Below are 27,335 nucleotides of genomic sequence, written 5' to 3'. Positions count from 1 at the left end.
TTATTTTTCAGTCAGTAGCATGTATTCTCAGTCTCCAGATATAAAAAGTTATTTCAGTGCTATTGTCTTCAGATGTTCTATTTGTTCAGCTTTTATTAACCTTTTTAGTGTACATATTATCAGAAGTAATTACAAAAGGCACTAGCAATAAATAATGAATAGTATAGTGGAGTCTAAAATAAAATGGTTATTTGACAATTTAAATGCAGATATTTCTTTTTACTGCGTATCTAATTGTCTAATAACTCTTAAAAGCACAATGCAAAATGGCATGAATCCATACATGAGTAATTCTTCTGGGAATGCTGTCTCATATCCACAGGAAGCATAATTGGGATGAGATAAAAGCCTTCTATTTACTGATAAGGATAATTGAACATGAAGCACTTCTGTGAGGATTTCACCATATGGGAGGAGTTACTCCATTCCACAGCTTATTTGAAATTTATGGTGGATACAGTCTCGGTGAAAGAATATCTTTATGACTTCCAGCAGCCATTTGGCATTTATTATGAAGTATTTTCATGGCTGAAGATACAGTTTTCTGTTGCTAATGTGCCTCACACATTGCCATGTGTATGCGGGATGTGGGAGTTTAATAAATAATACTTGATGATAAGACTTAATTTAGGCATGGCATTTTATGGAAGCTTATGATTCACATACCTCTGTGGTGCTCACAGATGCACTTGAGTTTTGGTTCTGTAAAAGTTAAGAAGCCAAGTTGACACCTTAAAAAGCAGCACCTGCATTTCTTGCACACAGTTCAGACTTATGAGTTTACCAGCAACTCTGCTTATTCTTAGTCAACCCATTGGGTTAGAAGTCAGCTGATGACCCCTGTTGAGGCCTGAGATTTCATTTGATTCCATGGCCACAGGTAGCTTCTTGGTCTGATCTAACTGTTTTGCAAATATGAGATCAAAATATCTACTGGGAGTGAAAATATAAATGGGCCCTCACAAGTCCATCATGGCTACAGAGAGATAATACAGATCATGTTCAAAATACAGATCATGTTGATGAGGGATGACTTTGATATAGAAAGGAAAGCTCATGCCATTACAGAATTTTTTTTTTTTTTTGAGACGGAGTCTCACTCTGTCGCCCAGGCTGGAGTGCAGTGGCGCCATATCGGCTCACTGCAACCTCTGCCTCTTGGGTTCAAGCAATTCTCTGCCTCAGCCTCCTTTATAGCTGGGATTGCAGACACCGGCCACCATGCCTGGCTAATTTTTTTGTATTTTTAGTAGAGATGGGGTTTCACCATCTTGGCTAGGTTGGTATTGAACTCCTGACCTCGTGACCCACCCGCCTCGGCCTCCCAAAGTGCTGGGATTACAGGCATGAGCCATTGCGCCCGGCCAACAGAATTCTTAAATAAAGTATTTAAGGTTAGTAAAGCCTTCAGGGAAATGAGCCTGGTTTGAAAATCTAAATCTTTATTTTCATTTTTGAATACCTGTAATTAATTTGATCAATATTAATTCCAATGAATTTCTGGGTTTTGAAAATAAACAATGCAAAAATATGTATACACATAAATACATATATAAAGCTTTACCATAACATTAAGGTTCTTAATGATAAATTCTGGGAAAGGACCACAGAAATGGGTAGAGTTCTGAGAATACTGAACTGGCCTTACTGCAAATCTGATGCATTTCCAAAGTCCAAATTTCTAAACAAAATGAAATCATGCATTAGTCTTTGAAATCCTAAGTTCTATGTTCTTTTTTTTTTTTGAGACAGAGTTTCACTCTTGTTCCCCAGGCTGGAGTGCAATGGTGCAATCTCGGCTCACTGCAACCTCTACCTCCCAGGTTCAAGCGATTCTCCTGCTTCAGCCTCCCAAGTAGCTGGGATTACAGGCGTGCACCACCATGCCCAGCTAATTTTTGTATTTTTAGTAGATATGGGGTTTCGCCATGTTGACCAGGCTGGTCTCAAACTCCTGGCTTCAGGTCATCTGCCCACCTCGGCCTCCCAAAGTGCTGGGATTACAGGCATGAGCCACCACGCCTGGCCCCTAAGTTCTATGTTCTTTTTGGCTTTGGGTTTATTTATTTTATTATGTTCCCATATGTAGTGTCAACTGTACGTGACAGTCCTGGTTTTCTTCAGAGTCAGACTTCCCATGGCTTTGCTCATTCCATGTTCTCTGCCTGGGAAAGGTAGGGTTCCTTATCTCCTTTTGCCATTCTATCCATCTGTAAAACACCAGTTCCTCTGGGAAATTCTTCCTTGTCCCACAAGTAAGAAAAGACACTCCCTCCCTTGTATTCTCACAGCACTTTCTCCTTCCTGTATCTTCTGTTCATTGTCTTTCATCACAGCTGTCGACAATGTACTGTAAACTCCTGGAGGGCAGCAGACTGCCTTACTCACCTTGCAATCAAGGTGAGTTGATGTTGTCAGGAATTGGGTAGACTGTTACGTGATAAAGGCAAAGAGAAATAACCCTTTTTATTTTAATTCTGTTTCAGTTTACTCTTTTTTTTTTTTTTTTTTTTTTTAATATTTTTTATTTTTTATTATACTTTAAGTTTTAGGGTACATGTGCACATTGTGCAGGTTAGTTACATATGTATACATGTGCCATGCTGGTGCGCTGCACCCACTAACTCGTCATCTAGCATTAGGTATGGGGCAAGGACTTCATGTCCAAAACACCAAAAGCAATGGCAACAAAAGACAAAATTGACAAATGGGATCTAATTAAACTAAAGAGCTTCTGCACAGCAAAAGAAACTACCATCAGAGTGAATAGGCAACCTACAACATGGGAGAAAATTTTCGCAACCTACTCATCTGACAAAGGGCTAATATCCAGAATCTACAGGGAACTCAAACAAATTTACAAGAAAAAAACAAACAACCCCATCAAAAAGTGGGCGAAGGACATGAACAGGCACTTCTCAAAAGAAGACATTTATGCAGCCAAAAAACACATGAAAAAATGCTCATCATCACTGGCCATCAGAGAAATGCAAATCAAAACCACTATGAGATATCATCTCACCCCAGTTAAAATGGCAATCATTAAAAAGTCAGGAAACAACAGGTGCTGGAGAGGATGTGGAGAAATAGGAACACTTTTACACTGTTGGTGGGACTGTAAACTAGTTCAACCATTGTGGAAGTCAGTGTGGCGATTCCTCAGGGATCTAGAACTAGAAATACCATTTGACCCAGCCATCCCATTACTGGGTATATACCCAAATGACTATAAATCATGCTGCTATAAAGACACATGCACACGTATGTTTATTGCGGCATTATTCACAATAGCAAAGACTTGGAACCAACCCAAATGTCCAACAATGATAGACTGGATTCAGTTTACTCTTAATGCAAAACAAAATCTGCATGGCAGGTCTTATAAGACTGTATTTCAGTTTTCTACTTTCTCATATTCTTCTGCTGTGGGTCTGGTTTTACAAGGAGCAGCGTTTGCTCCTTCAGGGTTTCCAACGTAGTTCTCAGGATTTATTCTGGAATTCTAGAGGCAAAACAACTCATTGCTGGGGAAAGTATCCATGAAAAATATATGTCATTTATTATGAGGCTTAGTGGTAAATGTTTTTATATTCATATTGTGTAACTAGTACTTTAAGCCCCAGAAATGCTTGCTATGCATTGATACTTTATTCAGGTGCCAAACCAAAAAGCATCTTTCTCAAAGTGCATATGCTAATAGTATCTTGAAAAGCATCCTAACAGAAATTGCAATGCAGAATGACATGACCTCATGTGAAAGACTTTCTATCATACTTTTCAGTTAACATTTACTAGATACCCTAGAGAGAACTTTCATTCTTTTTAGTAATGAACACTTTTTTAAAAATCAAGCAGTATAACATAATGATTAAGAGCAACTGCTTTAGAATTCAATGACGTAGTCTTGAATTCTTCTTCAGCTACTTATAGGATGACTAACTCATCCTACTTTGTCCAGGATACTCCCAGTTTAAGCACGGAAAGTCCTACATCCTACAGAATCCTTTGGTCCTGGGCAACCTGAGGTGATTGGTCACCTAGAAAAGTAATACCTTGTTCAAGTCTCTGACCATTTTCTCTAATTCTCAATTTCCTCAACTACAAAATGGGAATAATATTGCCTGTCTTATAGGGTCATTTTAAAGATTAAATGAGTTAACTCATGTACTCTGCTATTAGCAGAGTGCTTAGCATATAGAAATGTTAAATAAATGTAGCTATTGTCATCCTTAGTATTAGCCAGTATAATTTTTTTTTAACAGCGAGACACATGGAGTTAAATAAAAGGAAAAGAACAGAACCATATTAGCATGTTAGTGGCAAGATTCTAATAAGGTTATCCCAGGGCTAAGCCTCCCCTCTTTCCAACCCTGAGTCATTGATAGGGTAGAAACTGGAGTGGGGAGTGAAGGTGCAGAGGACGTTTAGCCTTCTACACACAATCCAGGGCTCTGTGTTAGCAACGACCAGATCAAGAGCCAGGATGCATTCAACATTCTAGGAGTAGAGTCACACCCCAGTTACCTCCAGTTGCCTGGCCCAAACAAGGGCAGAGAAGAGTATCTAAATCCTGATTTCGGTCACTGGATCATTACCACATCCTTAGAAGAGCTATCTTAAAAGATAACAAATTCCTGTCTTTGTGTTGCCAAAGAAAAGTCTATAACCAGATAATGTCATTTATAGGGAATTTTTAAAAAAACATTTATCAAGTTGTACTTTGTAAATGTGCTCATTCAATAAAATGTATTGAACTCTTATTAAGTGCTAGGTACTGTGCTAGGAATACAGAGATAATAGGACCATTCTTTCCCTCAAGTATCTCCCAATTTCAATCATATCAATTAGTAAATAAGTGGAAATTCTAAAGTAGACATTTGGTAATGCCATAAGAATTATGAAAACAAGCCAAACCTAATAACAATATAACAAACGTGATAGTTTTCAGTGTTGTTATTTAACTTCATTCATCTAATATATCAAGTAGTCACTGACAGATAGTGTGACTATAATGCAAGGTAAACCAGTGTTCAGTACGATTGTCACTGGCTGGTTAACTGATGTATGTAGCTTTTTACATAAAGGCAACAGCTGTGGCAGATTCAAAGCGATCAGATACTATGCTAGGGCTGTTATGCAAGTGTATAGTATTTGCACTCTGGCCCATAGCAAGGGTAAGAAGAACAAAGCAATGAAAACATTGGAAGGGAGAAAGAACTAAAGGAAAGCACCACAGGGAAATTTTAAAAGTTGCATATTCCCTCTTCTTATCCTTTAGGTCTCAGTTTAAATGTCACCTCCTTATAGAGGCCTGAGCATCTTATCTAAAGTAACCCACCCCTCTCCACTGATAGCTTTTTATTCTTTCTGCTGTCTACTTGTTTTCTTCAGATAACTTGTAATTCTCAGTCGTTTTATTTGCATGCTGTATTGGTTAGGGTATAGGCTAAGCTGCCATAACAAAGAAGTGCAAAAATAGAATGGCTCAAGCACGTAAAAGTTTCTCTCTGATTTATCAGTTCAGAGGTAGGTGAGCGGTCAGGTAAGTGTCTGTACCAGGAGATCATTCAGGGCTCCATATTCCTTCTGCTCATCACCCCTTTGGGTATTGCCTTCATCTGCATTGTTAGAGCTGGTTCAACAAGACCATGTTCACAGTTTAGCTCATGGGGAGGGTAAAGAAAGACTGAAGGGCAACCAGTTTCTTCTTTAAGCATGTGATCCAGAAGCAACACATATTACTTTCATTCAAAACACAGTCCATGTCCACACCTAGGGGAAGGCTGGGAAGCCTGGTCTTCAGCTGGGTGACCATATGCTAAAATTCCTTGGCAGGGAAGGTAGCAAGAGTGGGGAGAGGACTTACTAAAGGGAAGAAAGGCAGGACAGACACTGGGGGACAATTTAGCAGGCTCTGCTATGCCTGCATAATTATGTTTTTTTGTTGTTGTTGTTTGGTTCTGTCCTCCATGGGACCAGAGACTATTTATCTGTTTCATTCATTGTTAAATCCCCAGAAACTAGAATAAGTACCTGCCACATAGTAGGTGCTCAGTGCCCGATATACTGGGATGGGTGGAGTTAAATAACTAAACACTGAAACTATCAAGTTCGTTTTATCATTATTATATTTGTCTTGTCTTCACAATTCTCATAATGTTAGCAAATATCTACTTTAGGATTTCCACTTATTTACTTATTGGCATGACTGAGACTTTAAGCACCGAGCATGGTGACTGGCACATAGCAGGTATTCAACACTCTTTCCTTCCGTTTCTTCTAGTCCGGAAGAAAAGATCCATATACAGGATATAAAAATATGCTAAGAAATAATATTGAAACTGTTATCTTGCCATTCAAGGAAGAAATCTGAAGCATTTTCACTTTAAAAATACTCTTAAACCTTATCATGGGGTCATCTGATAAACAACCAGCAGCTAGGAGGTAACTGGATAGCTCTGTTTGAACCCCTAGTTTCTTCCCCAGATATAAGAGCAGCTACCTTACCAACTTACAGGTAAGTAGAAAATAATACGTTGAACAATATGTATGAGTTTGGGGCAAAAATAATAAAAACAAAGGTAAAATAGAAAGTATACCTTGACTCTGGCCTGTTTCTACACACTTAGGACAGGAAAATTTAATTCTCTGTTTTCTATCCAGCTGCTCTTTTCAATAAGCATTTATTTTGAAAACTACCTTGTATTGAGGCACAGATTAAATTCTAGGTAATTGTTAATGAATTTTTTTTTTTTTTTGACAGAGTCTCACTCTGTCACCCAGGCTGGAGTGCATTGGCATGATCTCCACTCACTGCAATGTCCGCCTCCCGGGTTCAAGCAATAGTCCTGCCTCAGCCTCCCAAGTAGCTGGGACTACAGGTGTGTACCACCAAGCCCGACTAATTTTTGTATTTTTAGTAGAGACTGGGTTTCACCATATTGGCCAGGCTGATCTAGAACTCCTGACCTCAGGTGATCCACCCGCCTAGGCCTCCCAAAGTGCTGGGATTACAGGCGTGAGCCACCATGCCCAGCCAAGTTTTTTTCTTTTAAAGCATCAAATGCAACTGACTTTTGTTTGTGGCCCAATCTGTTCATTCAGTCCTTAACTAGTACAAAGCACAATCTTTAGGAGTCATGATTAGAGGACGCCAAACACCAGATGTTGGAGATAATGTCTTACAGATTATTTTTAGGAGTTAAAAAAAAAAAACCATGAGCATTTAATACTTATACTGAATTATTGACATAGTAATTGGTTGCTGGTTCCTTTCCAGAACACATTTGGTTTTGGTTTCTGCTTACATTTTATAAAATCTTACAGAACAAAGAAATGCAGTATCTTTTGCAAACTCTTACTTATTTATGGTTTTACCTAGACCATTTTAACTATTCACATACAAGCTTGTTTATGATGTCTATTTTGCCTTCAAACATGACAGATTCATTTCAGACTATTCAAAAAGGATGACTGTAAGCTAGTATCCAAAGTTTAGATGGAATATATAGAAATTCAAATAACTATCTGAATTTGTTTGGCTGAACATCAAAGCATCAACACTTCTGTCCTTGGAAATTCATTACCTATTCTTTAGCCTGTATAAATTCTCCACATCCTTCAAGATGGAGCTTAAATCTCTTCAGGTCTGTGAAACTTCCCTAACCAGGCACTTCTACAGCAAAAGGACTTTTGTTTGAACTCATCTTTTCCAGTCTCTTTAAAGGTCACCCTATTGGGAAGCCTAGAGCTCCAGGCTATACTTAAATGCACTATTTTTTCATAGTATCTGCTTGAACCTCTTTTTATCTTAGTCTTTGCACTATTGAATCCTACTCCTTCTTTGTTTTTTTCTCCTAATTCTTCCAGTTTAACACAAAGAACAGCATTTTACAAGGCAATTTAAAAATACTGCAAAGTAAAAAATGAAGTTAAAAGACATTTTAAAATATTTTACATCTCTGGACTTCAATGATCACATCAAAAAATCATATACTCAAAAGATGTTCATAGCAGCAGTGTTTAGAATAGCAAAAGAATTGCTGACAACATAAAGAGGAATGCTTAAATGAATTGTAGAACATTCGTTTCATGGAATACTGACTGTTAAAAATATAAGGTAGATCCTTATATACTGAAATGTAAGTATGGCCCTGGTACAGTGTAGGAGGTAGAAAGCAAATTTTGAAGATAATTATCCCATTCATATAAAAGATAATAAAATGTCTACAACTCTCCAAATAATATCTGTTGTTGTTTCCTGAGGAATGGGGTAGAAATAGGGAATTTTTCTCTTAAACTTATGTACTTCTAGTTTTAAAAAATGTTATAGTGATTATTTGCAATTTTTAAAATTTCACGGCTGGGCGCGATGGCTCACACCTGTAATCCCAGCACTTTGGGAGGCCGAGGTGGGTGGATTGCCAGAGGTCAGGAGTTCGAGACCACCCTGGCCAAGATAGTGAAACCCCGTCTCTACTAAATATACAAAAAATTAGTTGGGCATGGTGGCAGGCGCCTGTAATCCCAGCTACAAGGGAGGCTGAGGCAGGAGAACCGCTTGAACCTAGGAGGCGGAGGTTGCAGTGAGCCGAGATTGTGCCATTGCATTCCAGCCTGGACAACAAGAGCGAAACCCCATCTCAAAAAAAAAAAAGCAGCACTTCACAAATGCATTTGATATAACCCCCAAACCTGAATGCTATCATTTTGGAAAGTTGTTTTTGGACTGCTTGTTCCCCATCACTTCTATGCTCTAAAACAGTCACTGGATCCTTGTTTCCTACACCTTTCTAATACCCTCACAGTGGCTCCATAACCCTCACCACTCCCTCTGGCCTGAGTTACAATGGCTCCATAAGCTCTCATATTTGTGTAGGGATTCCTTCCCACTCATTAATTCACCTTTGGTTTTGCTATTAGTTCTGCCCCTAAAATGGCTTCCTGCTATTTCCCTCTGCCTGTCAAAAATCACACGTATTTTCAAAGCCCCAGTGCAAGTCTCACTTTCCTCACAATAGCAACTGTTCTCCAGATTCCTAAAAACAATGTATTTTTTTGGTCATCACCTAGGTAGGTTGTACCAGGAGAATGTAGTATTTTAACTATTCCTTAGAATGTACAGTTGATTAAAATTTTGTGTTAAGGTTGGCCGCGCGCGGTGGCTCATGCCTGTAATCCCAGCACTTTGGGAGGCCGAGGCAGGTGGATCAGGAGGTCAGGAGATTGAGACCTTCCTAGCTAACACAGTGAAACCACATCTCTACTAAAAATACAAAAATTAGCCGGGCATCGTGGGAGGTGCCTGTAGTCCCAGGTACTCGGGAGGCTGAGGCAGGAGAATGGCATGAACCTGGGAGGCGGAGCTTGCAGTGAGCCGAGATTGTGCCACTGCACTCCAGCCTGGGCAACAGGGCGAGACTCTGTCTCAAAAAAAAAAAAAAAAGAAAATTGTGTTAATGTTATGAATTGTGCATATTTTAAATTTATTGCTTATAATTTATTGCCCTTTTTCTTCCTGGAGATAAAAGAAAGAAGAAAATAAATCTTGATGTAGTTTCCTGACTGAGCATTCAGAGTCACTTGGATCAATATTCCCAAACTCTGACTCATCAACAGCTGAATTATTGTCTTGCTTTAAACACAGAGTTTACCTCGGCTTATAGATGAGATAGCTCGGAGGAGCAAAATGAATGCTGCTGTTGATAAAGGACATTAATCTTTCTTGTCATTTTCCTTGATTTGTATGGGTACCTCTGGGGCACATCTTCTGTGCACTCAGTATAATAACTTTTATACTCTATTCTGATTTTGAGTACACGGGGAGAGAGAGAGAGTTAGTTAAAGTCAAAGTGTTTGCCTTTGAGTCTACCAAATGATATGTCCTGAATTCCAGGTTTATGCTATTTGTCCCAAGATGTTATTCACATCTTTCTATTTTTATAAATTGCATTCCAACATGAGATTATGTTTGTAATGAGGAGTGCTCAAAACACAAAAGTAAATTTCAAATGTCTCATGACCAGCAGAACATGTGACTTCGATTTTGAAAACTTGAACAAGAAGGCAAGGCATACTCTGTTAAAAGGCAAAATAGTAGCTAATGTTAATTACATTTCAAAATAAAAACATTGTCCTTTGCACAAGTACCTCAAAAAAGGTGTTCAGCCCATGAGTTTTTGAACTCAGAAAAACATGTTTTACACACACTTTCTTGACACAATCCCTTAACAATTTTTATAAGAGATGAACATTGATCAGCTATTGAATTAACTTGAGCAGAGATTCTTTCTACTTTACTGCTTCATTAGTTGTGATGTGATGGCAAATTTAGATCCATCTAGTTTAGCTTAAGAAGCCTGCCACAAACCGTTCAGTCTCCTCTAATTATCACGACAATTCCAAGAATAGTGCTGATAGCATCAGCTTTGGAGTAATATTGCCCTAAATCTGAGTTCTGCTTCTGCCACTTCTGGCTGTCTTCCTAATAACAAGTTCCTTAACCTCTCTAAGCTTCAGTTTCCTCATCAATAGTATGAGTGTGGTTAAACAAAAGGTCTTATAGACTGTTAAAGCATGAAATGAGATCATCTATTTAATGATCTCATTTAGCACATAGTGAGCATATATTTTAAATGTTAGTTGTTATTATCCTCCTTTTGCAAGTGAGGAAACTGGGCCTCCCTATAAGTTTAATGACTTATTAAAGGTCACTGATTTGATGGGGATGTCCAACCCCAGGCCAGTAATTCAATGGGGATGTCCAACTCCAGGACTCTGATGCCTGTGATTTTTCTACTATGGAATGCTGTAACCATGAAGCATACCACACCACACACCATGCCATGCCCTGCTGCATCATCCCATGCTCCCTGTCACGTCTTGCCACAGCACAGCACACACACCCTACTGCATACCATGTCATGCCACACCACGGCATGCCATACCACACCACATACCACATCACACCACATTGTCTGCCATATCGTGTTCCTAACAGCATTACCGCTTAGTTGTCATCCTCATTTGCTTGCTCTGTGTGCTTCCCAAAGGATACCACTCTCCATGATGTTGCTTTAGGTCCCAGAGATGCATGTTCAATTCCCAACACTGGCACAAAATCCAAGACTTTCAGCAGAGGATGCAGGCCTCTGGCACAGGTCTGTGACCACCAGAGGAAGAGCAGCTTTCTTTTTTACCAAGACATGGTATGGGCTGGCTGCGCCTCTACAAGGGATGGTCCTGTGCTGTGTGGCCATAAATTTCCCTTAATAAAACACATTCTGTTGAGAAATTCCAACTCTGGCTTTAGCTTGATCTTGTGGATTATTCCAGACTGTGGTAAATTCCCTTTCTAGGGTCTTCTTCAGTCTGTTTTGAATGATAGATGTATTAGTCTGTTCTCTGGCTGCTAATAAAGACATACCTGAGACTGGATAATTTATAAAGGAAAGAGATTTGATTGATTCACAGTTCCACATGGCTGGAGAGGCCTCACAATCATAGCAGAAGGCAAATGAGGAGCAAAGTCACATCTTACATGGTAGCAGGCAAGAGAAGGACTGAGCAAAATGGGGAAAGCCCCTTATAAAACCATCAGATCTCATGAGACTTATTCATTACCACGAGAACAGTATGGGGGAAACCGCCCCCATGATTTAATTATCTCCACCTGGCCCTGCCCTTGACACGTGGGGATTGTTACAATTCAAGGTGAGATTTGGGTGGGGACACAGCCAAACCATATCAGGGTCTAAGACAATTAGCATGAAAATTCTTTGCTTCTGACTTTAATGTCTTTCAAATTTATGAGATACACCCAGTGCAGAGGCTAAGAGTGTATTTTGAAATGATGCAGATGTTTAAAAAAACTGACAACTTATGTACCGGCATGTTTTAGTTGGCCACAAATGCAACATAGCTAATAGTGTGGGCAGCGGCTGTAAAAATCTGTGAATAAAAATAGGAAATGTAAGTCAAGGGACTCAGAACTAGGAGGGGAAATAGTCTCACTGCCCCTCTGTATCATTATTGTCCCTCTGACTCATTTTGTATCATTAGGTCCAGGTCAGATTTTAGAGGGACCAGGATGAACTACAGTGTATTCTCTGGTTGGAACTAGCACGATGAGTCTGGAAACATATTCATTGATGTGTTCCATAAGTACTTACCAAACAAAAATCTAGGTGCCAGGGATGTGCTTAGCGCCAGGGAAAAGTGAAGCACGTTGTGCAGTCCATGTTTCCTATGAGCTCACAGTGCAGGGAAAACAAAACATGTGAAGAAGAGGATGAAGTAGGTTCTAACCTGAACGATGAGAACCTAAGAGAGGCCATAGCTGTCTTCAAATGTTTGAAAGTCTGTCATGTGGAAGAAGGAAGCTGGGCTGGGGGTTCCCATCATAGTTTGTGCAACACTCTTACTATCATCCTAAATTATGTTCTTTTTCTTTGTTTTTAAATGAAATTAAAGTTTTAAAGAGTAATACATTCATTTGGTTGAAAAAGGAAAATAATTTTTAAAAAGAAGTGTACACAGTGAAAAAATCTCCCTTCCACTTCTGGTCTCCTATCCCACCCTCCATGGTTAAGAATTGGTTTCTTGTATACTCTCTCAGTGTTTTCTTTATGCAGATATGAACAATAAAAACATATATTCTTATTCCTCTTTTTCTTACATGAGAGTTAGTATTCTATATATCTGCATCTAGATATCTATAACTATAAATCTATACACACATATTCTGCAACTTACTTTTTCACTTAATATTTATCTGGAAATCTTCAATAATGGAGATTGTCTTCACTCTTGTACAGCTACACAGTATTCTATGTATAGCAATACATTGTTTAGCTAGGCTTTGTTGATGGATATTTGATTTCAATTGTTTTTCAACTTATGCTATAACGTATGACCTTTTATGTATTCATTTTGTACATGTGCAAGTGTGTCTGTGGGCTAATTCCTGTAGGAAGGTTGCTGGTTCCAAGAGCAAATACATTTGTAATCTGGATAGGAATTCCCAAATTGCCTCCCATTGGGGTTATGGCGTATTGTACTCCTCCCAGCCTCCTCCTAGTGTGAGAATGCCTGTTGCCCTCCAGCCTCACTAAAGACTGTGTTGCCAAACTTTTTTTGAATTTTTTTCAAACTGATAAGGAAGAAATGTCATTTCAGGGATTTTTCAATTTGCATTTTTATGTTCCAGGGTCATACATCTTTTTCCATGCAAAGTGTTTGTTTATATTCTCTGTTTTTTTTTTAATGAAGCGATAGTCTTTTTATTCCTGATTTCTAGGAACTCTTTATATAATAGGGGGACTTCCCCTTATGTGCTGTATTGTTTTCTAATTATTTGTTGAGGTGTCTGTTTTCACTAATAGATGAAGACAAAACCGGGACTAAAGCCTGGAAGCAACAGTGAGATATTTGGGGGTTCAATTTTAAAAACAATAATGAGCCCTTAATAAGTGTCATCTATGACTTTCAGTGCTTTGATTCTACTATCTCATTTAGTCTTCAGAATAATTCTTTGAAATGGCTATCATTATAAACAGATGAGACAGAAGCACAAAGATATTAGGTAATCTGTCTAGGGTCACACAGCTTGTAAATGGGGGAGTTGGTATTCCAAGCCATGCATTTGAACCCAGGACCCAGGCTGTTAACTACAACATTTACTAAGTGTGCAGAGCAAGCAATGAGATCACATTAATGGAAATGTTTAAAATAAGGTTGGAAGATGGACACTTCTGAGTCTTGTGGATAAGATCCTAAGGTTGGGAAGGCCTTGCATTAGATGACCTGAAGAAACTCTTCCAATCCTTCTTCTTTGTTTTTTTCTGACAATGCCATGCCTGACCAAAAAGATGAATCAGGATATATGATGTACCATATGGGACCTGTCTGCTCCCATTATTATCCATCAGCAGATACTGCAACCCACCCAGCATCACTTCTACTGCATCCAAGGGCACCTGAACTTCCATTTACAAACAATGATTTTGTAGTAGACTTTGGGGGCACACTAGGTTACTAAGCCTATGTACATATGAGAATGTCCTTCATTTTGGTGCTTTGCACATAGTAAGCATTCAGAAATTTTTTTTCATTGAATTAACACATGATTGATGGTAAAGCTTATTCCAAAGGCTCTTGAATGTGACTCAATCAGATGGCAACATGGAGGTAATAATCCAATCAGTAATTGCTTTGCACAGACTGTGCAAAGATATGAAGATGTATATGAAATGTTTCTTAACAAGTACATAGAAAAAGACAACTGACAACAAAGGCAGGAAAGCCAGTGAGTCCCAAATGAATGGTCATGACCATTGGGGTGGAGATGAAGAAAACATTGAGGAGTGGGGTAACAGGAAGAAACTTCCTAGAGGAGGCCAGACTTCACCAGAGATGTTATTTGGATTTGGGAAGAGTGAAGGAGCCTTTCAATTGAGGAGAAGGGCTTGAGCAGAGGCACAGAAGTAGAAAATCTTATGGTATGTTTGTGGGCTTGAGCAGGTGTGTTTTTTGTGCAGTCTCAGAAATAAAACCCTAAAGGCAGGCTGGGACCCTGCTGAAGAGGATCCTGAATTCTAAGCCAAGGGATGGGCAAAGATGGTCATAGAAGGCTTTGAAATAGAGAAGTGACATGGTAATAGTGCTGCTTTGGGGAGATGAATATGTCAGTCATGTGCAGAGTAGTGCAGAGTGAGAAGAGGTGAGGCTGGAAGCTGGAGAACACTTAGGAAACAAGCACGGTACTCCTGAGAGAAGGTGATAAGTGTCTGTCTAGGGAGGTAACCATGGAATGGAAAGAAAGCTATAAAAAGAATTATGGGTGATTCCAAATATATGACATTTTGAACTAGGCAAAACTGTGTAGACAGTAAAAGGATCGGTGGTTGCTGGGGTTAGGAAGGAGGAAAGGATGAATAGGCAGAACACAGGAATCTGGAAGAAGTGAAAATATTCTATATAATACTATTATGGTGTATATATGTCATTATACTTTTGTTCAAACCCAGAGAATGTACACCACCAAGAGTAAACTTTAATGTAAACTACATACTTTGGGTGATGACATGTTGTTGTAGATTCATCAGTTGTAACAAATATACTATGTGTCTTGGTCAGTTTGGGCTGCTGTAACAAAACACCATAAACTAGGTGGCTTATAAGCAGCAAACATTTATTTCTTACAGTTCTGGAGTCTAGAAAGTCCAAGATCAAGGCACTGGTAGATTCAGTGTCAGGTGAGGGCCCATTTTCTGGTTCATAGATGGCATCTCCTCTCTGCAACCTCAAGTAGTGGAAGAAACAAAGGCGCTCCCTTGGCTCTCTTTTATAAGGGCACTAATCCCATTTATGAAGGCTCTGTATTAGTCCATTTTCACACTGCTAATAAAGACATACCCAAGACTGGATAATTTATAAAGGAAAGAGGTTTAATTGACTCACAGTTCCAAATGGCTGGGAAGGCCTCACAATCATGGCGAAAGACGAAGGAAGAGCAAAAGGATGTCTTACATGGTAGCAGCCAGCAAAGAGAGAATGAGGACCAAGCAAAAGGGGTTTCCCGTTATAAAACCATCAGATCTCATGAAACGTATTCACTACCATGAGAACAGTATGGGGGAAACTGCCCACATATTTCAATTATCTCCTACCAGATCCCTCCCAAATATGTGGGAATCATGGGAGCTGCAATTCAAGATGAGATTTGGGTGGGGGCACAGCCAAACTATATCAGCCTCCTCCCTCATGATCTCCTCACCTCCCAAAGGTCCCATCTCCTAATACTATCATCTTTGGGGTTAGGATATTAACACAGGAATTTTAGGGGAACACAGACATTCAGACCACAGCAGCATGTGTGGAGGCAGGGGCATATGGGAAATCTCTGTGCCTTCCTTGCAGTTTTGCTGTGAACTTAAATCTGCTCAAAAAATAATAAGAATAAAGTATTTTTTTTTAAACAAAGAGCTAGGTGCAGTGGCTCATGCCTGTAGTACCAGGTACCTGGGAGACAGGCAGGAGAATTGCTTGAACCCAGGAGGTCAAGGCTGCAGGAGTCATGATGGTACCACTGCACTCCAGCCTGGGCAATAGAGACAAAAAAAAAAAACAAAAAAAAGAATTATGGAGACTGTGTAGGGGGTGGGGAGCAAAAGATAATTCTGTGTGGGGGGTGGGGAGCAAAAGAGCTATTAAAGCGCAAACAAATTTATAGTACACATTTTTTTGCTATTATCCATGTTATACATAGCATTGAGGGAATCTGACCAAGAACAATTATTTTTCTCTTTGGAAATCAGAGAGCAAAATTCTATCAGTAAATGACAAATAGAAAGATGTTTGGGGATAGCCCTTGTTTTTATTCCAAAGGTAATTATTTACATAGTAAAGGAAACTTAGAGCCCTCTTCGGTTGGAAACATTGGGAGTAGAATACATTTAAATCAGTTGGGTGAATTAGAAGATAGTGGTGGTGGTTGCATAACTATTAGTATACAAACACTTCTGAATTGTACACTTTAAAAGAGTGAATTTTATGGTATATGAATTACATATCAATAAACCTATTCTTCAAAACAGCAAAGGAATGTCTATATAGGATTTTAGACACCTTTTCTTAAGATCTAAGTAAATTATGTATTCACCTCCACCATTTCCCTAAAAAAGATTGTTTCTCAAAGAAGACCACAGAATCACATTTCCATCTTTAAACAGCGGGCAAAAACAAACAAAATCCAAAACATGATTCCAAGCTCATCAGAACTTTCACCATCATTTCATCTTAGTGCTCTGCAACTTTATGCTTTCCAAGGCACTACTGAGGACTCTGAAAAACATTTAGGCCCTACTCTGTCTGCTAAAGCAATTATTTTTCCTTTAAGAGAATTTTTTGCTAAAGTGAAAACATCCTAGGCAATGGGAATCTTGGCTCTTCATAGAGAAAAGAACAACTTGCTGAATCACTTTTATTAGACATTAATTTTGCAAAACCAAAAGTGAGATCTATTATTCTGGCAGACAAGCTTTAAATAAGGCAGTGAGTTGGGGAAAGAGTAGTTACTCATATTCTTAAACCCCCAAACATGTTCATCAGCTTTGACTTAGTCTTTTGCTAGAGAATGCAGGATCTTTTTATTTTTAACTCTCTTAACTAACCATACAGATAAAACTGATTAAAAATGGGTGTACCTGGATTTCTCAGTACCCATTTGTCATGTTAAATCACAGGCCACTTAGTTTGAGAAGGAGAATGTTTTCTAGGTGACATAGAGGTTCCTGGAGTCTCTCTGGCATATTCATCCCTCATGGAGGACTCTGTTGTCAAATGTGTCACAGCCTCCAGACTGTGGGCCTGCTGATTTCATAGCACTTAGAAAAGATGAGTAGGAGTATTCAGGAAAAAGCCTCCCAGCCTAACCTCTGTGCAGGCTGCTGCTATCCATCACATGGGCAGCCTCAGGGCAGGGGATTCTGGGAAAGGTGAATGCAGATTTACTTTTGGTCATTGATTCTGGCTTTTAATTCTTGAATTTTAATATGCACCTCTCTCTGCACTGTCATTACAGTTTTTATTATGCCCACACTTTTTAAAAAAAATTTATCAATTTAATAGGACTAATGTCCCCTATACCTGTTAATATTGGCTCTATTCAAACAATAATTGGCATTTTTGTTTCTCTAATTCCAGGGAGAAGGGTAAGCCAGATGTTTGTCTAATGGAGCATTTCTATCTCTGTCTCAGAAAACCTTTTTGTATAATTTGTTGTTTTTTTTCTTTCTGGCATTTTCTATGTCTCCATTTCAGTGCAGTAAGAGGAGCTTTATAGAGTTGTGGAAGTACCACCTTAAACCGTAAGCCCCTTATCTCAACCCTAGCGAGTCAGAATAGGCTCTGTCCACAGGAAGAAGGCATCTGTAGGCACTTAACCCTCTCATTCCTTTTCTGCCTGTAGTTTTGGTAAATTTCAGCTTTTTGTGTCAAGTCAGGCATCATCACGTTCATGACAGGATCTATGTCCATTTAAAGTACGTAATGAACCGCCACCTGCTCGTGGAGCTGTGAAGACAGCATGGGCTTGGACTCTGGGGACTTAGCATCTAAGGTGGACCCCAGAGAGCATGGGTGTGGACTGGATACGTGAAACTCCTTCTGGCCCACTCTACCATGAGAGGATGTCATTAGAGATAAAGGAAGAAACTAACGAACAGATGGTAATATGTTGGAGATGAGTAGTGTTCTCCCTGAAAAATAAAGATAATAAGAAAATCAACAGCTCTCATTTATTGAGTGTGTTCGATGTATCAGGCAAAGATCTAAGGCATTATCTCATTTAGTCCTCCTAGCAGCCCAGTAAGGTGGAGGTTATTATTGCCTTATCTTAAAGATGGATTAACCGAGGCTCTAAGAGGCTAACTTGTCCAACATCTCACAACTGCCAGTTAGTGGTAGAGCCAGAATACAAACTGCCTAAGCTATGGATCACCAATTGAATGAACTCCATTCTGTGAGGATGAGTCAGCGTTAAGAACTATTAATAGAATTTTAGGATTAAAGCTTTTCCTTGAGAAAAGTAGAATCATCTTCAGCAAGTCATCGTTGTCATCCTATCCCTTAGTGTTGCCAGAGAATTTTTTAAATAAAATAAAACACCTACCCTTTATGAGATTACTGAATTTGTCTGCCTCATGATGACTGTTTCTGACCTCTTTTAATCGGTAGATTAAAAAGCTTCACTTTTATCAACACATATTGGGATTTAATGGCAATAGTTTCAGCTTCTTTTCATCCTTCTCCTACTTAGGTTTTGACTAGAAATAGTGGCCTGTGAATCCTTCAGTTTTTATTATAAGTACTTTTTTGAAGTTATTACAAATTGAAATTTTGAAAATCAATGCCATTTTAAATGCATCCAGGTAACTGAATTTGCTGTGTCTTCCCAGAACAGCCACCTCCGAAGAGGGCATCTGTAGGTTAACACAGCGACTCTCAAGGTACATTTGCCTCTGCATGAATTAGACCTCTAGATGGTCCAGGAAACAGCTGTGGAGAAATATCTGAGGAAATCAGATATTCCACAGAATCCTTGGTTATGTGGCAATTTCTAGTCTAGAACAAGGCACTTTTATTTAGTGGATTTGTATTTAACAATATGGCAATGTGAGTTCCTACCTGGGGCAAATGGCTTGTGCTCTCTCAGTTCCCACATCTGCCAGCTCTGCAGGAAGTGCTGACAAGAATTAATTGGCTTTCCTGGGCCTTCAGGCTCAGTTCTGCTTCTCAGTTCCAACAATCCCCACAGGACTCTGCTCCAACATAATTTACTGTCTAGGAGGACTTTCTGTTTACAAGAGTTCTAACTGATAGGCACCATATCATGCATGTATATTTTTAAATTCAATAAGTTAGAACCTTGAGAATTTTTTAGGGTATTTAGCTCAGTTTTTTAAAATGGGACATAACTACATTCAAAGTATTTGAATTATTCTTTGTTTTTATGATGATTCTAATACGATCCCATCTAAAATGTGTGAAAAAAGTTTTAAAAATAAAATGTGTGATTTACACAAATAACTTTGTTCCTCTTGTCTTCCTCTAGCTGGCAGTATTTTTAGAGTGTGGTAAAGGGGTCCTTCCAATTTCATACTGGGTTTTCTGAGCAAGACAGAGCTGGTAGGGTAGGAATGGGACTTCTTCCCAATTGTTGATTCTATTTATAGCCTCTCTAATAATATTTTATTTTTAGAATAATATAGATGTCATTTAGATTCTGTTCCCTCAATTATTACTGTACATCTGAGAAGCCCCTGTTCTCAGAGGCATCACCTTGGGGGAAATTATATTGATTCTGTTACACAGGAAAGCAATAAGTAAAAAGGAAGTTGTGTCAAACTACAGTGGTAGCCAATTAGTATAAAAATCATGGAAAGTTGGAAGGGAATTCTGTAGTTGTCTCATCCAACTTTCTACAAAGTACTGGTTTCTGTCTAGACAAACACTGGGTCTCTCTCTGCCTGTGTCTACCATGATCAGAATACTCTTGTTCTGAGAATACTCTTGCTGTGTTTCATTGTTGGATAACTCACATTTTAGACTGTTTTTTGCATGACAGATTTAAAATGTCCTCTTTGTAATTTGCATTAATTAGTCATAGCTTGTTCTCAGTAGCTGCACAGAATAAGCCCACTCGTTAATGGATTGAAGAGTCCATTTATTTATATTTATTTTGAATTGGATGCTTACTATGTGCAATATAGTGTGCCAGACATAAGCATCAAAATCCAGGAGCTGACAGGTTAGAAGAAGGTAACATGTACGTATATAAGCTGTATGTCACACATGCTACATGAGCAGTATAAATTAAGTGCTATGAGAATGAAGAGGGAGACAATAGGATGGGATCAGGTCCTGCAGGCATTGGTCAGTGTTGTGATCTGAATGTTTGTGTACCACCCCCGCCCCAAAATTCATATGTTAAAATCCTAACCCCCAAGGCAATGATATCTGGAGTCGGGCCTTTGGGAGGTGATTAAGCTACAAGGGCAGAGCTCTCATGAATGGAATTAGTGACCTTATAAAAGTGGCCCCAGAGAGAATCCCTCACCCTTTCTACCATGTGAAGTTACAGCAAAAAGATGGCTATGTAGGAAGTGGGCCCTCACCAGACACTAAATCCACTGGCACCTTGATCTTGAACCTCCCAGCCTCCAGAGTAAATTTCTGTCGTCTATAATCTACATAGTTTATAGTCTTTTTGTTGCAACCACCTAAATGGACTAAGACAGTCAGCAAATTCATCATGGAGATGGTGACATTTAAAGCTCCTTATGTTTAATGGCTTGAGATTGAAGGGCAGAGGTGTGGATGTGGAGGTTGGAAGGATCCAGTGTTGAAGAAGTGTTGGGTAGTTTATATTAGTGGAGCTTAGAATTTGAATTGGAGAGTGGAAGACAGGGCTAGAAAAGCTGGTCAAGTGAGTGTGAGACTGTGAAGGGCTTTGTATGCCCGGAGTGGAGGGTGAGAGGAATGGTGGCAACAGGGCTGTGACCAGGTGGAATTCACATGGTCTCAAATGCCAGGCTACAGAGTTTAAGGATTATCCAGCAAGGCAGTGCAGAGCCCAGGGGCTGGGCACTGAGCAAGTGACACTTGTGTTTAGTGAGATGACCCCGGTGGTAGGAGACAGTGGTCTAGAGGGATATGCAACATGCCAAGTATAGGTAATCAGGGCCAGGAGCCATGTGGTGGCCTTTGCAGTGGGGGAATTGAGTGAGATTTGGATGATAATGACTGAGATACAGCCTTGGAAACCAAATAAACCACCTGCTATGTCTTCTCCAGATTCCCTTTCTCACTCCCCACCTCTCCAGACTATTCATTTATTTGGACAAACCCCTCCTCTCCTCACTTTCTGGCGAATAATTACTTATTAACACCTGCAAATAGTTCCAAATAACTGGTAGAGAATCCTAGGATCCAAATATCTGTAGTGAAATATCTATCTCGGGTTGATTTCCCTGCCTCCAATGAGGTCTACCTATATGCTGAGCCCATATAATGAAAGAAGCTTTAATAATTCTTCAGGATAAAGGTGTGTGTGCACCCATGGATTTAAATTTAATAGTTTGTTTGTTTGGTGTTCTATCTATGCTTAGGCAATAAGGACAATCCTTACTATTATTCCTTTTGCTACTGAGATTTTTTGGTCTAACTTTAAAAGAGGGGCTGCCATATGCAAAAAAAAAAAAAAAAAAGGTATAATGAGAAGCCTAGCTGAGATGTATAGATTTGAACTGGTCTGTTGCTCACAAAATTAAGTCACTTGCTAAATGAAGTATCGTTAGCAATTTGGGGGAATCTTCTAACCTGTCTTTTCACACAATACTGATATTTGTGCTTAATTCTAAACTTCAAAATTACTTTCCTTGGTCAGGTGAGGTGACTCATGCCGGTAATCCCAGCACTTTGGGAGGCCAAGGCAGAAGGATCATTTGAGCCCAGGAGTTCAAGACAGGCCTGGGCAACATAGTGAGACCACATCTCTATGAAAGAATGAAAACAAAATTAGCCAGTCATGCTGGTGCATGCCTGTAGTCCCAGTTACTTGGGAGGGTGAACTAGATGGATCTGTTGAGCCTATAGGTTGAGGCTGCAGTGAGCCAAGATCATGCCACACTACACTCCAGCCTGGGTGACAGAGCAAGACTCTGTCTCAAAAAAAAAAAAAAGACATATATATATATATAATATATATATTATATATATAAATATATATATATTTGAACCCAGGAGGAAGAGGTTGATTCCCAGGAGGAATATATATATATGTGTATATATATAGATATATATATGTATATATATAGATATATATATATATATATATGCCCCGGCGTGGTGGCTCACACCTGTAATCCCAGCACTGGGGAGGCCATGGTGGGAGGATCACCTGAGGTCAGGAGTTCGAGACCATCTGGCCAACATGACAAAACCCTGTCTCTATTAAAAATACAAAAATCAGCTGGGTGTGGTGGCACATGCCTGTGATCCCAGCTACTTGGGAGGCTGAGGCAAGAGAATTGCTTGAACCTGGGAGGCAGAGGTTGCTGTGAGCCAAGATCGCTCCACTGCACTCCAGCCTGGGCGACAGAGTAAGACTCTGTCCTCCGCCCCCACAAAAATATCACTTTCCTTTATTTTGCAAATATGTATTGAGTACATACTATTCATCAGGACCTATTTTAGGTGCCTATATTGGTGAGCAAAATAGTCAGAAATTCCTGCCCTTATGGAGCTTACCATGCTGTGTGTGTGAGCTTACCTAGCAAGAGGAGACAATCGATGCATAAAAAATATGTTAACTATACAGTATTTAAGAAGGAGATAAGCGATATGGGAAAAATAAAAATCAGAGAAGGGTAGCAGATAGGATTGTCAGGAGTGGGGAGGGGAAGGCAAGTTGCAATTTGAGATGGAGGGTTAGGGTCATTTTTCTTAAGATGGCAACATTTGAGCAAAGACTTGGGGGTGAGAGAATTAGGTATATAGGTATCTAGGAGAAGAGAGTTCCAAGAAAAGGAAACAGCTAGTGCAAAGGCGCTGAGGTAGGAAAGTGCTAGAACAGCGAAGAGGCTTTGTGCTTTTCCACTGCCCATAGAGAAACAATAGCTTGTGCAACCAAAAAGAAAGCTAGGAAAAGACAAAAGTTAAGTTCGTTTGTAATAATGCTGAGTGAATATTACCTGCAAAAAAAAAAAAAAAAACCTCACAGACTGACTTAACCGGGGCAAAGGGCATTAGGGGAGGTTTCTTGGCTTCCAGGTTACTTGGGTGTGAATCCTGGTTCTACCACTTACTGCCTGTAAGATCTTAGGTGAGTTATTTAACCCCTTTGTTTCTCAGTTTCCTCATCTGTAAAATGAGCCTAACAATATTGCCAACCTTCTAGGATTGCTTTGATTATGAAATGAGTCGATATTAATGAAAAGTTTAGAACAATGCCTGACCCATAGCAAGCACTCGCATGTTAGCTATTGACCTGTTACTGCCACTGTTTTGATTACTTTTATATGAGTTGTTGCTCTAGTCTATTCTTCAGGTGTGTCTTAAGACCTTTGATATTGTGCGTACTGTGTGTGTGTTTGTGTATATGTGTGTGTGTAATGTGTTTGTATGTAGATGTAGAGAGTGTGGGACTTAATTTATACAATTGTAAAAATTAGATTAAAAATCCCACTGCTTAGCATATAGTGACGCCTCAATGTATGCTCAGGTATGGTTGGTTCTCATACCTTCTGGTAGAATTTTATAGCAAAGTAAAACAGTGGAGGGTTTTCCTTTTATGCTCACTATTTTTTTGTTTTTTTTGAGATGGAGTTTTGCTCTTGTTGCCCAGGCTGGAGTGCAATGGTGCAATCTCAGCTTACCGCAACCTCCTCCTCCTGGGTTCAAGCGATTCTCCTGCCTCAGCCTCCTGAGTAGCTGGGATTACAGGCATGCGCCAACACGCCTGGCTAATTTTGTATTTTTAGTAGAGACGGAGTTTCTCCATGTTGTCAGGCTGGTCTACGAACTCCCGACCTCAGGAGATCCGCCTGCCTCGGCCTCCCAAAGCACTGGAATTACAGGCGTGAGCCACTGCACCTGGCCTATGCCCACTATTAATGAATATAAAAAATGGCTGGTGCATTAGTAGAATTAGAGCTGGGTGAAAATATTCTATAGACTCAAACTTGGAAACCTGTCTTACCCTTAGCACCACCAGTAGAATGAAGGAATTCCCAGTGGGTCACTTTGAATATCACTGGATGGCAATGAATGGGCAGTAGGGGAGTAAAAGAGGAGGAAAACAAAACAAGAGGGAAAACTGATGAAATAAACAGGGAAGCACACCATTAGGGTGATATGACATTGGAATGAGGCCCAAAGCTAGGAGGTCCTTTCTCTGCGGACCTTAAAAAAGAGACTGGATGGATCAGTAGTCCATGAATGAAAGGACTGGACAGGTGGGTTCTTTGAGGCTCCTCCCAGCCATTGAATTTCCAAGAGCAGCTCCTGTACCCAGTCAGCTATCCTATTGTTGCAGTTACAATCCTGAGGTAGCCTAATTTCCACCTCTACTTAAAGAGCTGTTAATACTTTAGATACAAAGAGGGTTTCTTTTTAATAATACTAAGATCAAGTCACTGTGTGTTGAGGTGGTAGATGTTGAAAATAAATTTCCTAGTCTTATAGGATCTGTCCCCAACTTATCTGGTCCTGGCAGTTTATGTGAGCCTCTGGGGTCTGTTACTGGAAAAATACCAGAAGTATGGACTATCGGGGAGATTAGGAAATTTAACATGCTGGTGCTCTGAGGGAGCTCCGAGGGAACTCCGAGGGCTTAAGGAGAAAGGATGTCATGTCTTCACCAGGCAGGGGTGGGTGGTGGGTTAGACAGGAGAGAGAGCTGACGCCAAGCACCCACTCACTGTCTGCTGCTGCTTTGATTCATAGGTGTGGCAGGTGTTTCCAGTGCCATGGACCACACCTTCTCAACAACATCAAAAGATGGGGAAGGATCGTGTTACACATCTCTCATTTCTGACATCTGCTATCCACCTCAGGAGGATTCTACATATTTTACTGGAATTCTTCAGAGGGAAAATGGCCACGTCACCATTTCAGAGAGCCCTGAGGAGCTGGGTACACCCGGCTCCTCCTTACCAGATGTGCCTGGGATAGAGTCTCGTGGCTTATTTAGTTCTGATTCTGGAATAGAGATGACTCCTGCAGAGTCCACCGAAGTGAACAAGATCTTAGCAGACCCTCTGGACCAGATGAAAGCAGAGGCCTATAAATACATTGACATAACCAGACCCGAGGAGGTGAAGCACCAAGAACAACATCACCCCGAGTTAGAAGACAAAGACTTGGACTTTAAGAATAAGGACACTGACATCTCAATTAAACCTGAAGGAGTCCGTGAACCTGACGAACCAGCTCCTGTGGAGGGAAAAATCATCAAGGACCATTTATTGGAAGAATCCACATTTGCTCCATACATAGATGATCTCTCTGAAGAACAGCGCAGGGCTCCTCAGATCACCACCCCTGTCAAAATCACACTGACGGAAATAGAACCTTCTGTTGAAACCACTACCCAAGAGAAGACCCCTGAGAAGCAAGATATATGTCTAAAGCCAAGTCCTGACACAGTCCCCACTGTCACTGTCTCGGAGCCTGAAGATGACAGCCCAGGATCTATCACCCCTCCATCTTCTGGAACAGGTAAAGGCCCTGTTATTGCTTGACTTAGGAAAACCCAGCATATGGAAATCTCAATCCCTAAAACAAATATTAAGGAATGACAATTTTCATTCAACATACTTTACTATTTGGGCCCCTTAAATTTCATTTAGTTTAACTAATTTAATTAATATTCAAAGTTTTCAATTTGTAGCTGATTGTACAAAGGTTGCAATCTGGGATTTCTCTTAAAGTCCTATCAGGTTTTCTTTGTAAAATTTTTTTTTTCTTTATTTGAGGGGAGATGTTAGAATGACATACTGGAAACATTAAAATCCTCATGCAGCCCTACTGTCCAGAGCAGAGAATTCAGTACTGCCTGCTTCTCAGTTAGCTTTCGGCTAGGATCTGGGTTGTCTTAGTCTGTTTTGTGTTGCTTATAACAGAATACCTGACACAGGGTAATGTATAAGAAACAAAATTTATTTCTTAAGTTCTGAAAGCTGGGAAGTCCAAGGTCAAAGGGGCGCATCTGGTAAAAGCTTTCTGGCTTGCTAGTGGGGACTCTCTGAAGGGTCCCAAGTGGGTACAAGGTATAACATGGTGAGGGGGCTGAGCATGCTAACATGCTGTGCTCAAGTCTCTCTTATTCTTCATATAAAGCCACAAGTCACATTTCCATGATAATCCATTAATCCGTTAACTCTTTAATCCATTAGTCCATGAGTGGGATAATCCACTCATGAAGGCAGAGCCTTCATAGTTCAATAGTTCGTAGTCCATAGCCTCTCAAAGGCTCCACCTCTCAATACTGCCACATTGGGTATTAAGTTTAAACATGAGTTTTGGAAGGGACATTCAAACTATAGCACAGGTCTCTTGGAGACATTATGAGGAGAGCACACTGGCTGTTCTCTGTAGACTGCCTGAAGCACCTTGGCCGGGGCATTTAACATTCCTGTCCCTAGCTCTAAGTCTGTACACTTAAAGGGAAGGAAAAGGTGGACTTCTGGATCTTTTAGGGATGGCACAGACAGGAAGAGGAAACCTAAGCAAAGCAAACTCCTCCCTTCCCCTTTCAATCTCAACACTGTCATTTTATATCTCTAGTTTATTGAAGTTCTGCATATAATTTTATTTTTGAAACCAAAAGATGTACTTCATTAAAATTTTTAAAGTTTAGACTTCATTAGGCTATGGTCTTTTTTAACTTGAACATTCTCCTTCTGTGACTCAAGGCAGGATATTAAACAGCACTCATGCGTATTCTGTCAAACACAAAGGGAGCCTCTTATACCCCTGGCTAAAGGCCAGAGAGGCAGCAGGAAACTCCTCACCCCACCCTGTGCCACTTTCTTCTCTCCAGCCTTTGCATCTCCACCTCTCTCAAATGTCCATGAGGCATCGAGATGAAGAGGACAGTGAGAGGTCCTCAAACCTTCCCCTGCCCCTGGTGACTGGCATTCTACCATATCCCAAAGAGCTTTGGTATGCACCTCAGGTGAAAGAGCTTCTAGTAAACTCTGAAAATGGAACCAAAGCCTGTAGAGGAGGAGCGATTGCTGTAAACCCTGATGGTATAGTACAAATCCAAGTGT

General features: G+C 40.0%; 1 protein-coding gene across 1 annotated transcript in view; it reads left to right on the top strand.

Annotated features, from left to right (window-relative positions):
• RTN1 (reticulon 1) overlaps positions 1–27,335 on the top strand; it is a 274,771-nt gene that overhangs the window by 99,232 nt on the left and 148,204 nt on the right. Inside the window, 1 exon segment of the mRNA NM_001034121.1 lies at positions 25,006–25,779. Within this exon segment, the coding sequence (NP_001029293.1) occupies positions 25,006–25,779 (774 nt within the window).

Source organism: Pan troglodytes, chromosome 15, assembly GCF_028858775.2.
Source record: "Pan troglodytes isolate AG18354 chromosome 15, NHGRI_mPanTro3-v2.0_pri, whole genome shotgun sequence".
Classification (NCBI taxonomy): domain Eukaryota; kingdom Metazoa; phylum Chordata; class Mammalia; order Primates; family Hominidae; genus Pan; species Pan troglodytes.
This window is presented reverse-complemented; position numbering and strand designations above follow the sequence as displayed.